The following is a 16,479-nucleotide window of genomic DNA, read 5'->3' on the forward strand; positions in this document are numbered from 1 at the left end:
CTTTTAGCAAATATTTTGTACATATTTAGTCTTCTGTGACTCACCAGATTAATGACAAAAAGTAGAAGGGTGTGTTGTCAGACTGGATAACGTAAGCTGTCACTGTACTGAGGACCTCAAGAATCAAATTGTTGGTTTCAAATTTAATGACACGCTCTTTTACTGTCTGTATCTCCAGCATCATCTTCTGATCAGGATATTTTTTAGAAATCTGAAATAAAAATACTAGTTTAGTGCCTTTGTCGTTTTTTTAGTCATCTTCGTTGTTAATTTTATATTTAGTTTTCTTTGTGGAATTATATTAATAGAATGAACTATTAATAGAATGGTACAATGTTCATACATCAGGAATGTATGCTCCAAATGTCGTAGTACTGAGAAATGGGACCCTATATATGTGATTGTGTTTGTTACTATTTGTGTTTGTTACCCATGAGGGCTCCATACACACATATTTACATTTGTAATCTAAACCTAGTTTATGTCATCTAAACCTAGCACAGAAATCTGTGGGGGAGAGGTGAGTTTCTTTTGGTTGCCCCATGTGGATGAATATGTCCTAAAATTGTGACAAACATCCAAATTCAGATATAAAAATGTACATTTTCCACGAAGAAATTGTAATGTTTCAGAGTAATGTCACACAACATATGATGTATTGATTTCTGTTTTACACTTTAGACTTAACAATAATTAAATATTCCATTTAAAAGGCCTGCCAAATCGGTCAAATGACAAACTAGTTTCCGATAATTGGGTGAAGGTTTACTGCGAGTTACTATCTTTTCAGCAAGGAAAAGTGATTTAATTCAAATTAAACTTTTATCTGACTCCATTTCATCAAGGCATTGAATTAAGGCCGGAATGTCAATTGGTTATTGGTCATCTATAAAATAGTTTATTTACACATTTGATTATTTAAACCTTTACTCCTATTGTACTTGTTCATTCGGGTGCCTTTTATCTAACAAGAGGTTATGGCTAGTACATTAAGATAATGCCGCTCCAATGCTTGCTATTACCTCAATAGTATTTTTATCAGTTTTATCTTTTCAAATCGAGTAATCAATCAAATTACGGTTTCCCCCGTTAAAACGCTGTTACCGTTACTGACAATGAAATGCGGCGTTACTATAATTGAGCTCACTGAAGCGGTTTTCATCCGAGTAGGCTCTCTCTCAGCCATATAGGACCTGCAAAGTTTTTTCTCTGGTGTGTGTGTGTTTATGAGGCATCGGACTGCACAAAAGCAAAGCGAACACCGCGAGAGAGAACGAGGATCCTATTTTACACCTGGCACAACGCAGCGCAAGTGTTTCATGCTAGTTTCAGCCTGACGCAGTTATCATTTTCTCGTCCTGCGCCATGTTGTTTAAATAGCGAATGCATTTGCGCCCATTCGTGCGCCCACGGGCGTGCTGGTCTGAAAAACGAGGGGTGTTCTGGCACATTGTTGGCGCGTTGCTATTTTGAGAAAACTGAAATAGACTGCGCCATTGACCAACTGAAACCTGGTCAAAAGTCAATGGTACATTTTTTTTTTTTTTAAAGAGCGCGTTAGTAATGTGCGCCTATTGGTGGCCACAACACATGCACACTCTGCTTATTAAACACACAGGGCAGCAGCACACAAACATGCCAAATATTAAAAATAAAAGGATTACAATGCAAAATATTATTATTGTGTACATAAAGATATGATGGAATCTGGCTTGTCCCGTAGATGGTCTGCTTGCATTATAACCTCACGCATGAGCAGATCCGTTTCCTCACTGAAGAAGCGTTCAGTTTTTCCGCTTGCAAATTCTGCCTTGTAAATAGCGAATTCGCCATGGTGCGAGCGCAACTGACTTTTAATGGGAATGGGAAATTATACTCTGATTGGTTTATTTCGCATTACGCCCAAAACACACCCATTACTCATTAAGAGAATAGGGACAACCCTTTTAGACCATGCGCCAGGACCGCCGACCATTTTACCTGTCGTTAAACTACCAAAAGTGGAGTGCACTTGTGCCGTGCGCTTTAGACCTGCATGCGCGTAGATCAATAAAATAGAGTGTGCACATTAACCCCGAGTGTGTCCGAGAGAGCGCAACATTGTGCAAGAGAGACTGAGTGTTATATAGTTTGTTTATCAATAAATTACACATTTCAGCATTAGAATAATCTCTGTAGCCTATGGGTATAATCTGCAACGTTTTAATTAGTTTACATGGTTATAAAATAAAACCCGAAAATAACCTGCAGGGAACGTTCCCAGAAAACATCTTTGTTTGATCGGTTGTGAACATATGCGGCAAACACGACTAGAATTTGGATTAAATAACCTCTGATGATGACGTTCTCTGTAGGATATAAAAACAAAACCCCCAAAATATTACATTTTATTATTTTTATTTATTTTTGGTACATTGTTCAGTATTATATTGAAAGCACTTCTTGTTAAACTGTTTACTTTTGTGAGGAAGAAAATACTTCAAGTAGGCTTTACAGTATGTCTACCAGTTGTGAAGTTGTGTGACAGTTTTATCATTTGTATTTGCACTACAAAGAGTGTATGTATTTTTATTTATTTATTATTTATTCATTTTTGGTACATTTCTTAAGAAAGAAGCACAATTTATTTTTAGACTTATTTGTTGGCCAGTTGTGGTCTGTGTAATATATATAAACATTTCTAAACCATCTATTGTGTTTTATTTTTCCACTATAGTAATGATTAATATATATTGAATTTAATATGTGTCCCACAGCAACATTAAAATAGTGTAGATTAGTGTAGGCTACAATTTTTTATAATAATAATAATTTATTCTATTTAGTTACCATTTCATTCATATTTAATATTGGGGGCATCCAAGTTATTTGACATAATTGAACATTTAAAATAACTCAATAGTTACTTTCCCAGATAATTAGTAACTTTTATAATGATGTAATTTAGTTACTAACTCAGTTACTATTTGTGAGAAGTAACTAGTAACTATAACTAATTTTTTTTTTTTAAATAACATGCCCAACACTGCATATAGTTAACCCTGGACGCAGCTTTGCGGTAACAATACATACAACATAAACTAAGTTAATAATTTCAGAGTAAGTCAGAATAAATCCAAATGCAACAATTTATTATTAGTCAGGTAAATGTATCATGCCAATTACATAATCAAGTCAAAGATAATCAATACAATAACATCAAATGCTCAGAGATAAAGAGTAAAAGATGCATACCTGACATTTGATAAAATATATAATGCTGAGCGTCCAATTACGGACTGATCTGACTACAAAGTCACACTCTTGCAACATCTCTTTAAATAATCAGCCCAAGACAGAAACCTCTTTCAAATGGAAACATGTGCTAACAATGGGAATTTGCATTAATCACAGTCTTTCAAGTTTACACCTTTTGAGGGCAGGATTCAATTTGCATGAAAGACCCACCCTCCTCTGTAAGGAAGATATCTCTAAACTCCTAAAAGCTTTATTACCGTAAAACTTCAAATAATAGCCCGGGCTTTTATTTTCCCAAATCGCCGAACTGCACCGGCTTGTATTTGAGACGGCTATTATTTGAAGTTTTACGGTAGCTTTTGGTTTGCTTCTGTGGGGATGAGACCGTTGTACTGATATTTGCATGAGATGTTTTCAAATGATACCAAACATGTATAGTGTTGTATGATAATTCTTCACATGAAACCATATAGATTTTTGGGTGGATTTCAGGTTATCCTGCATGAGGAGAGAAGGGATGGGTGATGAGGAGACTGTAAGGGTAAGGTGTGAACTGCTCGGTGTGGTTCGTCTTTGATGGCGTTATTACTTTTGCAAGAGAGTGTTTAAATGTTAATTCTCAGGAGAGTCTTTGTTTCTTCGAGGAATCGTCGTTTCTTCCGTTCGTTCTGGCTTTCAAACCTTAACTCAATGCTGTCTATAGAGATGACAGCATGCTGCATGGAGAAGGCCATCCCAGTTAATTCACGTACTTTGGCTAAAATTAAAGGGTCACAACATAAAGAACAATTATTTTGGATGCAATGAATGCTGTCATGAAATGATTTTTGTAATCATTGCAGTCAGTGGTTAATAGTGTTTATTCATAGCACCATTTAATGTTGCCAGCTGGGTGTTAAGGGTGGTTTTAATCTTGTAGCAGATCTGAAACAGCAGATAGTTAATATTGACATGGAATGAGACTCTTGGTTTCTGTTGTGAACAGTGAATGATCAGTGATTGTCTTACCAGCTTTTGAAGAAACCAGGTCAAAAATGGAACTCTGGAATTTTGATCAACTAACCTCCGTCTGTAAATACAATATTTTAAAGTGTTAGCTCTTATAAGCTGTAAGCTAATTTGTTTAAAATTCTGTGACATAGCCTCTGGGAACATAAACCAGAATAAATTGGTCTATTTTTAAATGTTATGTGATATTTGCAGCACTTACAACCCAGTGGATAAACGTATGTTTTATTATTGAACATACTAATCCTGATTTAGCTAAATCTGCAAATATCACATAACATTTAAAAATAGACCAATTTATTCTGGTTATTAGCCAGCTGCTATTTGTGATGTGGTGAGCTGAACAAAATTACTCGGTGTTGACTTTGAAACGTCCAATTTTTGCTTCACAGTTTTCTATGCTGAGTTCTAGGTGGCCAGTTTTTTCATCGCTTTTGAATGCAACAGTGGCAGTCATGTCCAGTGTATCCACATTCACGTTCAACGGTCTGTGGAATAGAGTTCAGGGCATTATTTCCTCTTCAGAAGCCTCATTTAACTCACTGTGTATTAACCTCTAAATATGTGTCTTTCCACAGACTTGTTGAGGCTGCTCTGAACAGGCTCCAGATACTTTGAAAAGACATATCCACATTAACCAATTTATTTTTTTCATCTGTTAAATTTAGCAAACAAATGTTGTTGTTGTTGTTTTGTCTGTTTATGGTGTGTTTTTATTAAAAATAGAATTGAGTGAAGAATTTTACCAGTTTTTTACTACTATTCTTTTTTCTAATGATTTATTTGATGAAGATTTGTGATATCAACATTATACTAACTCTGTTCCCTGGTTTCCAGTCACTTGAATTCCGGCACCCTTAATTGTTAAAGTGACTCCAGTTGTAGGAACAAGCGCCTGCACCGAATTAAGTTCATTGATACGAATATTCATTCTGTCAAGAAAATATGCACATTTTAATATAAAATACACATTTTATTTAGTAGGAGGATATTGTAGGAACACTGGTCTCACCCTGTAAATTGATACACTCTGAAGATAAAGGTTTGGTTTGGAAATGGAATATCCACGTGTTTGAGCATCTCAGTAGCCTTACCTGCAACTGTCAAAACAAACAAAATTTTGTACTGCTTAAAGATGAGGTTTTTGGATCTGTTCCTTTATTTTTATGAAATGAAAGATCCTGACCCATCAGGGATCTATGTTCTTATTCAATGAAAATGTGTAGCCTACATGTGATCTGCATGTCCATGTAGTGTTTTGATTATTGAACTACATATTATAAAAATTTTATTCACAGTAAGACACATGTTAGTCACAGGTCAAAAGTCACAAAATAGAATAGAATACAGAATATAGAACTAGAATATTATTACAAAAGTTTTCATTTACAAAGTTAAAATATAACTCACTTCTCCATTTATACTCATGGGAGATTTTAATAGTCACAATAGTCATTTAATGTTCATCATATGGGGCAGTATCCATGGCAACACTAAATGAATAAGGATTGAAGATGTTCATGCTCTAGGTCTACTAAATGATGTGTCAACTTCTTATTTACACCGAGAGGACATACCAAGCAACTGATTTAACAATCTGTCAACCTTAGATATTCTTAGACCTCTCAAGGCATGACCGCAGTGGAAATGACAATTTTCCAGTTATTATAACCATTAAAGTAGAGGAGAAGAATCAAGCATACCAAAAAAGGTCAATTAAAAAGAGAGGATTATGCAATAAAAAAAAAAATGCTTATATCAATAGCTAACAATACAGTTCCAAGAACGTCTTCAAATTCAAAATGCAGACAGCTTCCCATCACACTAGTGTGTTTTAATGTTTAATGTTTGTTTTAAAAAAACTTTTAAATCTCTCATTATGCTATATTATCATCAAATACTGGATTCAATATTTTTATGTACATGAATGTGTGTGTGTGAGTGGTAGCGCCAGTGTGGGTGTATCCATGCATGAACCGGTCCGAGGTCTTTATCTTTGCAAGCACAGTGTATATGTGAACAACATGATAAACACGCTTTTGATGTCTCCCATTCATTTTCAATGGGTGGCCTAGTGTGATAAATTGTACAGAATATTTTAAACGTTTATTCTGTATTGCCAACATTACCCCCAAATGATTTAGGTGCATAAGCTCAGATAAAGGAGGCATACAATGCAAAAAGAAATACAAAACCTGTGCTAAATGAAAGAAAACAAGTTGACAAAAGTCAATATTAAATCCAATATTTGATAATAATATATATGTTACAGTCACATTCAGTTTATTTTAGGTTCTTGGACTTTCTGTTTTGTTTACATTCATCATAGGTGTTCCTTGTTGTAGTTTCCCACCACTGATCAGTCAACATGGACACTATACTACTAACACTAATCATCAAAGCTGTTCATCTTTTAGTTAATCATCACTGTGTATTTAACTTCCTACTTTTGTTCTGTTCCTTGTCCGGAACTATTTGTGCATAGCACACTGTCTCGCACACTGTCTCACACGCTAATGTCATGAACTTCAGTCCCCATAATCCTTTGCCCGGACTCATCATGAATTATTGCATTCACCTGTTTGTCATTACATTGTTTCTCTACTTGCACAATGTTCTCTCTGTCATTTTTCATCAATTGTAGTTGTCACACTGCATGTCTGAGCACTCTTTCTTGTCTCTTGTATTTTTGTGGATTGTTTTTGTTCTGGATTTTCCAATAAAGCTGCGCTTGGATCTTATTAAAGTCTCAGAGCAATCTGTGACAGTTACGTATCTTGTTCTGTGTTGTTTAAATAAACCGTGTGTAATATCTTAGATTCATCTTCCTTGTATCATCATGTTACAGTATAGAGTAATGAGAGATTTAAGTAATTTTTAGTAGGCCGGAAATTTTTGAACAGGAAGACCACAAGTCAAGTCAAGTCAAGTCAAGTTTATTTGTATAGCGCTTTTCACAATACAGATTGTATAAAAGCAGCTTCACAGTATTAAATTAAAATAATACAACAAAGTTTGTTTCAAGAGGAATTTATTGATTGATAAAATTAAATTAAATATCCCCAAAATATCCCCAACTGAGCAAGCCAAAGGCAACAGTGGCAAGGAACCGAAAAACTCCATCAAGTGACCTAATGGTGTCCTAAAACTCCATCAGGTGACCTAATGGAAAAAAAAAAAAAACCTTGGGAGAACCCAGGCTCAGTCGGGGGCCAGTTCTCCTCTGGCATTTATGAGCTAGAGGCCGGATTGTAGTTTGAACTGTAGGATTATATGAATGCCTGACTGAAGAGATGCGACTTTAATCTATTTTTAAACTGGGAGAGCGAGTCTGAGCAACGAACAGTATCAGGAAGACTATTCCAGAGTTTTGGAGCCAAATGTGAAAATGCTCTCCCTCCTTTGGTGGTTCTGGATATCCTAGGTATGACCAAAAGCCTTGAATTTAGTGATCTTAAAGAGTGCGATGGATTATAAGGCGATAGAAGATCCGTTAAATAGACTGGAGCTAAGCCGTTTAGGGCTTTATAAGTCAGTAGCAATACCTTGTAATTAATACGGAACTTTATAGGTAACCAATGCAGTGATGATAAAATCGGTGTTATATGATCATATTTTCTTGATCTCGTAAGAACTCTAGCGGTGGCATTTTGGACTAACTGTAGCTTGTTTATTGAGGATGCAGGACAACCAGCTAATAAAGCATTACAGTAATCCAGTCTCGAGGTCATGAATGCATGAACTAACTTTTCTGCATCAGAAACTGATAGCATATTACGTAGCTTAGCAATGTTTCTAAGGTGGAAAAAGGCTGTTTTTGTAACATATGAAATATGATTTTCAAAAGACAGGTTGCAATCGAGTATAACACCCAGGTCTTTTACTGTAGAGGATAAAGTAACAGGACATCCTATGATATTAAAGTTGTATTGTGCGAGGTTTTGTGGGTGGTTTTTTGAACCGATAAGTATTACCTCTGTCTTGTCTGGATTTAATTAAAGAAAATTACGCGTCATCCAATCTTTTATATCTTTAACACACTCTGTCAATTTGGAAAATTTAGCGTTTTCATCCGGCCGTGATGAAATATATATTTGAGTGTCATCAGCATAACAATGGAAACTAATTCCATGTTTCCTTATAATATTTCCAAGTGGCATCATATATATTGAAAATAACAGAGGGCCTAATACAGATCCCTGCGGCACTCCATAGTTTACTGGAGTTATGATCGATTTTTCTCCATTTAAATAGACAAAATGGTAGCGGTCAGATAGGTATGATTTGAACCAGCTTAGTGCTTGTCCTTGAACACCAGTATAATTTTGTAGTCGATCTATGAGTAATGTATGATCTATAGTATCGAACGCAGCACTAAGATCAAGTAAAACTAGTATTGAGATACAGCCTTGGTCAGAAGCTAAAAGTAAATCATTTGTGATTTTAACGAGCGCAGTTTCAGTGCTATGATGCGGTCTGAATCCAGACTGAAACTTTTCATAGATATCATTTTGTTGCAAGAAAGAGCCCAGTTGAGCGGACACCACTTTTTCTAATATTTTAGACATAAATGGAAGATTTGAAATGGGTCTATAATTTGCTAGATTATTATGATCTAATTGTGGTTTCTTAATGAGAGGTTTTATAACTGCCAGTTTAAATGTTCTTGGAACATGACCTAAAGATAAAGACGAGTTAATAATATTGAGGAGAGTAGAGAGTAGTTTAGTTGGTATAGGATCTAATAAACATGTTGTTGTTTTAGATGAAGTGATAAGTTTATTTAACTCTTTTTGTTCTATAGTTGTAAAGCACTGTAATTGTTCTTGCGGGGTGATAATTGAAGCTGAATTATAAGGCGCGATTGAAGATTGAACGTTTACAATTGTGGTTCTGATGCTTTCTATTTTCTCAGTGAAGAAGTTCATGAAATCATTACTACTGAACTGTAACGGGATATTTTGTTCGGGTGACGTCTGTTTATTTGTTAGTCTAGCCACGGTGTTAAATAAAAACCTTGGATTGTTTTGGTTGTTTTCTATTAGTTTGCGGAGGTGCTCAGCCCTGGCCGCTTTTAGGGCCTTTTTATAACGTGACATACTGTCTTTCCACGCGATTCTAAAGACCTCTAAATTAGTTTGTTTCCATTTACGCTCTAAAATACGGGTTTCTCTCTTTAAAACATGCGTAGTATTGTTATACCATGGTGCTTTATTTTTCTCTCTGACCTTTTTTAATTTAATAGGTGCAACCACATCCAATGTTCTAGAGAGAATGGTGCTCATAGTGCTAGTTAGTTCTTCTAGTTCATCTGTTTGTTTGGGTTCAGGCGGCAGCTGAGACAGATTAGATAAGCAATTTGAGAAATTATCTATGGTGGATGGGAGGATTGTTCTGCCTGGTTGATAACGCGACGCCGCATGACATATTACAGCAGTACGTAATATGCAAGTTACCATGTAGTGATCAGTGACTTCATCACTTTGTGGAATGATATCTATATCGGTTGGATCGGTTCCATGTGATATAATTAAATCGAGTGTATGATTAAGACGATGTGTTGGTCCGGTGACGTTTTGCTTGACCCCAAATGAATTTAATAAATCTGTAAACGCAGCTCCTAACGCATCATTTGGATTATCTACGTGTATGTTAAAATCTCCAACAATTAATGCTTTATCGACATTGACTAATAGGTCTGAGAGAAAATCTGCAAACTCTTTTAGGAAATCAGCGTAAGGCCCTGGCGGTCTATATACGGTAGCCAAGGCTAGAGATAATAGGGATGTTTTTCTAACATCTAAGAGCGTAACATTTAGTACAAGTACTTCAAATGAAATAAACTTATAACCCGTTTTCTGAGTAACATTTAGAATATCTCTATAAATGGTTGCAACACCTCCGCCACGACCAATCAGACGGGGCTCATGCTTATAACAGTATCCAGGAGGAGTAGACTCATTAATACCGAAATAATCATTTGGTTTAAGCCAGGTTTCAGTAAGGCAAAGTACATCGAAGCTATTATCTGTGATTATTTCATTTACAATAACTGCCTTAGGTGTGAGTGATCTAATGTTTAGAAGACCTAGCTTTAGAAATAGTTTTTGTTTACTAATAGCAACATTTTCTGTTTTAATAACAATTAGATTTTTCCTAGATCCTGCATTAGATTTATTATTTGATCTCACTAAACGAGGAATAGACACGGTTTCTATGCAATGTTCTACACTAGTATTTATATCAGTTGAATTGGTGCAGCAGAGACTATGATTTGGACTTTTGGTTACTAGTCAAAGGGTATTTAACATTTTGGAGATGTTATCTGACAGAAGATCCGCTCCGAATCTGCTTGGGTGTAAGCCATCAGCACGGAAAAGCCTAGGACGCTCCCAAAACAGATTCCAATTATTTACAAAGAGCAGTTTCTGCTCATTGCACCATGACATTAACCATTCATTTAGCGCAAATAATCTGCTGAACTTTTCATGCCCTAGTCGGTACGTGGGAAGCGGTCCTGACACAATGATCGTTGTTTCAGGCGATGTGCTGCGTACCGTATCGATTAGATTCCTGAAGTCTTTCTTCAGAATCTCCGTCTGGCGCAGCCTGATGTCGTTCACTCCCGCGTGCAGGACCACAGTTCCGACGCGCTCGTCACCGTTCAGGATCTCGGGAACGCGAGCAGCGATTTCAGAAACACGAGCACCAGGAAAGCAGTGACTTTGCACCTTACTTTTACCTAACGTAGCGTGTACGTGCCGAACGATGGAATCGCCGATGATCACAGCATCGCGTTCTGTTTCGCGTAGAGGGGAGAAGCGGTTTTGTGTGGATAACTCGAAAACCGGGAGGGTCGGAGAAAGTCTTGGTCTAAACCTGACTCGCGTCTTCCGCTGCGGAACCACCCAGGCTTCGTGGTGGCGTGTTGGAGCCGGAGTGAATGAGACCATGGCTGATTGCGACCGATGCTGAGGAACGCATGGAGTAGACGCGGTCGGAGTCAGCGGGTTAGTAACGTTAAACACTGATTTGTGTGCATCGGCGCGTGATGTTTCAAGAGCCAAACACCGGTCTCTCAGCTCGGCCTGTCTCAATAAAAGGTCGTGGATCTGTTTCTCAACAGCTTCCAGCTCAGACTGCAGTGCGTGCAGCTCAAATGTGTCCTCACCTGCACCAAACGGTAGACTACTTACATCTGATATATTCACCATTTTAACAGATGGACAGTGAGTTAGCAACGAAGCTACCAGTGATGCTATCAATATTAATACTAATTTATGACTGAAGTCTTGGATATAATCTTGGATATAAAATGTTTGTTTGTAAGTGAGTGTGGAGAAGACGCGTTCAGCCGTGATCCACGGACGTAACCTTTAAGAGTATGCAGCGTTGGATCACTAATAGGCTTGAGACGCGTCTGCTCAACAGTCCGCGTTGTAACTATGAGGTTTTTTAGGTTTTTTAGTGGTAGGGGTGTAGAGTAGACGCACGATAGGCAAAAAAAAAAAAAAAAAAAAAAAAAAAAAATGTTTGTTTGTAAGTGAGTGTGGAGAAGACGCATTCAGCCGTGATCCACGGACGTAACCTTTAAGAGTATGCAGCGTTGGATCACTAATAGGCTTGAGACGCGTCTGCTCAACAGTCCGCGTTGTAACTATGAGGTTTGAGCAGTAGTGCTTCTCAGTGAGGAAAAGTAGAAAATGTTCGTTGTAAGCGAGTTTAAAGAGAAAAATCAAGAATTATAAATCAAATCGATAGAGCTCCAAAAACAACAACGCATTCAGACGCAACGCATGATAATAACAGGACAAGACATTACTCACCGTGTTTGTTGAGTGTTTCTTACTCACCTGAGCTTTTATGAACTCAAAGGCGCGAGAGAAAATAAATAAATAAAAATAGCTGAGCGCACGGGTGGCGCGTTAACAGGCTAGCGAATTACTAGCGTGTTGTGCTAGTAGTAACGGAAGCTAGCGATGTCAGGGTTGGGTAAGCTGTATTTAGTAGTAATATAAACAACTAGAAATTGTAGTAAATGATGGTTCAAAACAAGGAAATACGAGGCTAAGACGGAGCTTACAGCACCGAAGCAAACACACTCACAGCAGGCAGCAAGGCAGAGAGAAAAATCAAGAATTATAAATCAAATCGATAGAGCTCCAAAAACAACAACGCATTCAGACGCGACGCATGATAATAACAGGACAAGACATTACTCACCGTGTTTGTTACTCACTTGTGTTTGTTACTCACTTGACGCGAGTCAGGTTTAGACCAAGACTTTCTCCGACCCTCCCGGTTTTCGAGTTATCCACACAAAACCGCTTCTCCCCTCTACGGGAAACAGAACGCGATGCTGTGATCATCGGCGATTCCATCGTTCGGCACGTACACGCTACGTTAGGTAAAAGTAAGGTGCAAAGTCACTGCTTTCCTGGTGCTCGTGTTTCTGAAATCGCTGCTCGCGTTCCCGAGATCCTGAACGGTGACGAGCGCGTCGGAACTGTGGTCCTGCACGCGGGAGTGAACGACATCAGGCTGCGCCAGACGGAGATTCTGAAGAAAGACTTCAGGAATCTAATCGATACGGTACGCAGCACATCGCCTGAAACAACGATCATTGTGTCAGGACCGCTTCCCACGTACCGACTAGGGCATGAAAAGTTCAGCAGATTATTTGCGCTAAATGAATGGTTAATGTCATGGTGCAATGAGCAGAAACTGCTCTTTGTAAATAATTGGAATCTGTTTTGGGAGCGTCCTAGGCTTTTCCGTGCTGATGGCTTACACCCAAGCAGATTCGGAGCGGATCTTCTGTCAGATAACATCTCCAAAATGTTAAATACCCTTTGACTAGTAACCAAAAGTCCAAATCATAGTCTCTGCTGCACCAATTCAACTGATATAAATACTAGTGTAGAACATTGCATAGAAACCGTGTCTATTCCTCGTTTAGTGAGATCAAATAATAAATCTAATGCAGGATCTAGGAAAAATCTAATTGTTATTAAAACAGAAAATGTTGCTATTAGTAAACAAAAACTATTTCTAAAGCTAGGTCTTCTAAACATTAGATCACTCACACCTAAGGCAGTTATTGTAAATGAAATAATCACAGATAATAGCTTCGATGTACTTTGCCTTACTGAAACCTGGCTTAAACCAAATGATTATTTCGGTATTAATGAGTCTACTCCTCCTGGATACTGTTATAAGCATGAGCCCCGTCTGATTGGCCGTGGCGGAGGTGTTGCAACCATTTATAAAGATATTCTAAATGTTACTCAGAAAACGGGTTATAAGTTTATTTCATTTGAAGTACTTGTACTAAATGTTACGCTCTTAGATGTTAGAAAAACATCCCTATTATCTCTAGCCTTGGCTACCGTATATAGACCGCCAGGGCCTTACGCTGATTTCCTAAAAGATTTTGCAGATTTTCTCTCAGACCTATTAGTCAATGTCGATAAAGCATTAATTGTTGGAGATTTTAACATACACGTAGATAATCCAAATGATGCGTTAGGAGCTGCGTTTACAGATTTATTAAATTCATTTGGGGTCAAGCAAAACGTCACCGGACCAACTCATCGTCTTAATCATACACTCGATTTAATTATATCACATGGAACCGATCCAACCGATATAGATATCATTCCACAAAGTGATGAAGTCACTGATCACTACATGGTAACTTGCATATTACGTACTGCTGTAATATGTCATGCGGCGTCGCGTTATCAACCAGGCAGAACAATCCTCCCATCCACCATAGATAATTTCTCAAATTGCTTATCTAAACTGTCTCAGCTGCTGCCTGAACCCAAACAAACAGATGAACTAGAAGAACTAACTAGCACTATGAGCACCATTCTCTCTAGAACATTGGATGTGGTTGCACCTATTAAATTAAAAAAGGTCAGAGAGAAAAATAAAGCACCATGGTATAACAATACTACGCATGTTTTAAAGAGAGAAACCCGTATTTTAGAGCGTAAATGGAAACAAACTAATTTAGAGGTCTTTAGAATCGCGTGGAAAGACAGTATGTCGCATTATAAAAAGGCCCTAAAAGCTGCCAGGGCTGAGCACCTCCGCAAACTAATAGAAAACAACCAAAACAATCCAAGGTTTCTATTTAACACCGTGGCTAGACTAACAAATAAACAGACGTCACCCGAACAAAATATCCCGTTACAGTTCAGTAGTAATGATTTCATGAACTTCTTCACTGAGAAAATAGAAAGCATCAGAACCACAATTATAAACGTTCAATCTTCAATCGCGCCTTATAATTCAGCTTCAATTATCACCCCGAAAGAACAATTACAGTGCTTTACAACTATAGAACAAAAAGAGTTAAATAAACTTATCACTTCATCTAAAACAACAACATGTTTATTAGATCCTATACCAACTAAACTACTGAAAGAAGTGTTACCTGTAGTGGAAGAGCCTCTCCTCAATATTATTAACTCGTCTTTATCTTTAGGTCATGTTCCAAGAACATTTAAACTGGCAGTTATAAAACCTCTCATTAAGAAACCACAATTAGATCATAATAATCTAGCAAATTATAGACCCATTTCAAATCTTCCATTTATGTCTAAAATATTAGAAAAAGTGGTGTCCGCTCAACTGTGATCTTTCTTGCAACAAAATGATATCTATGAAAAGTTTCAGTCTGGATTCAGACCGCATCATAGCACTGAAACTGCGCTCGTTAAAATCACAAATGATTTACTTTTAGCTTCTGACCAAGGCTGTATCTCAATACTAGTTTTACTTGATCTTAGTGCTGCGTTCGATACTATAGATCACACAATACTCTTAGATCGACTACAAAATTATACTGGTGTTCAAGGACAAGCACTAAGCTGGTTCAAATCATACCTATCTGACCGCTACCATTTTGTCTATTTAAATGGCGAAAAATCGATCATAACTCCAGTAAACTATGGAGTGCCGCAGGGATCTGTATTAGGCCCTCTGTTATTTTCAATATATATGATGCCACTTGGAAATATTATAAGGAAACATGGAATTAGTTTCCATTGTTATGCTGATGACACTCAAATATATATTTCATCACGGCCGGATGAAAACGCTAAATTTTCCAAATTGACAGAGTGTGTTAAAGATATAAAAGATTGGATGACGCGTAATTTTCTTTTATTAAATCCAGACAAGACAGAGGTAATACTTATCGGTTCAAAAAACCGCCCACAAAACCTCGCACAATACAACTTTAACATCATAGGATGTCCTGTTACTTTATCCTATACAGTAAAAGACCTGGGTGTTATACTCGATTGCAACCTGTCTTTTGAAAATCATATTTCATATGTTACAAAAACAGCCTTTTTCCACCTTAGAAACATTGCTAAGCTACGTAATATGCTATCAGTTTCTGATGCAGAAAAGTTAGTTCATGCATTCATGACCTCGAGACTGGATTACTGTAATGCTTTATTAGCTGGTTGTCCTGCATCCTCAATAAACAAGCTACAGTTAGTCCAAAATGCCGCCGCTAGAGTTCTTACGAGATCAAGAAAATATGATCATATAACACCGATTTTATCATCACTGCATTGGTTACCTATAAAGTTCCGTATTAATTACAAGGTATTGCTACTGACTTATAAAGCCCTAAACGGCTTAGCTCCAGTCTATTTAACGGATCTTCTATCGCCTTATAATCCATCGCGCTCTTTAAGATCACTAAATTCAAGGCTTTTGGTCATACCTAGGATATCCAGAACCACCAAAGGAGGGAGAGCATTTTCACATTTGGCTCCAAAACTCTGGAATAGTCTTCCTGATACTGTTCGTTGCTCAGACTCGCTCTCCCAGTTTAAAACTAGATTAAAGTCGCATCTCTTCAGCCAGGCATTCATATAATCCTACATTTCAAACTACAATCCGGCCTCTATCCAATGCCAGAGGAGAACTGGCCCCCGACTGAGCCTGGGTTCTCCCAAGGTTTTTTTTCTCCATTAAGGCACCTGATGGAGTTTTAGGACACCATTAGGTCACTTGATGGAGTTTTTCGGTTCCTTGCCACTGTTGCCTTTGGCTTGCTCAGTTGGGGATATTTTGGGGATATTTAATTTAATTTTATCAATCAATAAATTCCTCTTGAAACAAACTTTGTTGTATTATTTTAATTTAATACTGTGAAGCTGCTTTGATGCAATCTGTATTGTGAAAAGCGCTATACAAATAAACTTG

The 16,479-nt window shown here is 37.4% G+C and overlaps 2 protein-coding genes and 1 long non-coding RNA gene across 4 annotated transcripts in view; 1 reads left to right on the top strand and 2 right to left on the bottom strand.

Moving 5' to 3' along the window:
- Positions 1 to 16,479, top strand: part of LOC309475245 — a 271,995-nt gene that overhangs the window by 205,985 nt on the left and 49,531 nt on the right. The gene's annotated exons all lie outside the window — the stretch shown is intronic.
- LOC309475213 (uncharacterized protein) overlaps positions 1 to 16,479 on the bottom strand; it is a 58,896-nt gene that overhangs the window by 25,862 nt on the left and 16,555 nt on the right. The gene's annotated exons all lie outside the window — the stretch shown is intronic.
- Positions 3,600 to 5,239, bottom strand: LOC309475231 (bactericidal permeability-increasing protein-like). The gene is made up of 5 exons (XM_082137957.1): positions 5,064 to 5,239; positions 4,599 to 4,733; positions 4,246 to 4,306; positions 4,110 to 4,161; positions 3,600 to 3,994 (listed from the first exon to the last, which is right to left on the bottom strand). Exons 1-5 carry the CDS (start codon positions 5,174 to 5,176, stop codon positions 3,843 to 3,845), a joined length of 513 nt encoding a protein of 170 aa, XP_081994083.1. The 5' UTR covers positions 5,177 to 5,239; the 3' UTR covers positions 3,600 to 3,842.

Source organism: Leuciscus leuciscus, assembly GCF_965113295.1.
Source record: "Leuciscus leuciscus genome assembly, chromosome: 15".
Taxonomy (NCBI): Eukaryota; Metazoa; Chordata; class Actinopteri; order Cypriniformes; family Leuciscidae; genus Leuciscus; species Leuciscus leuciscus.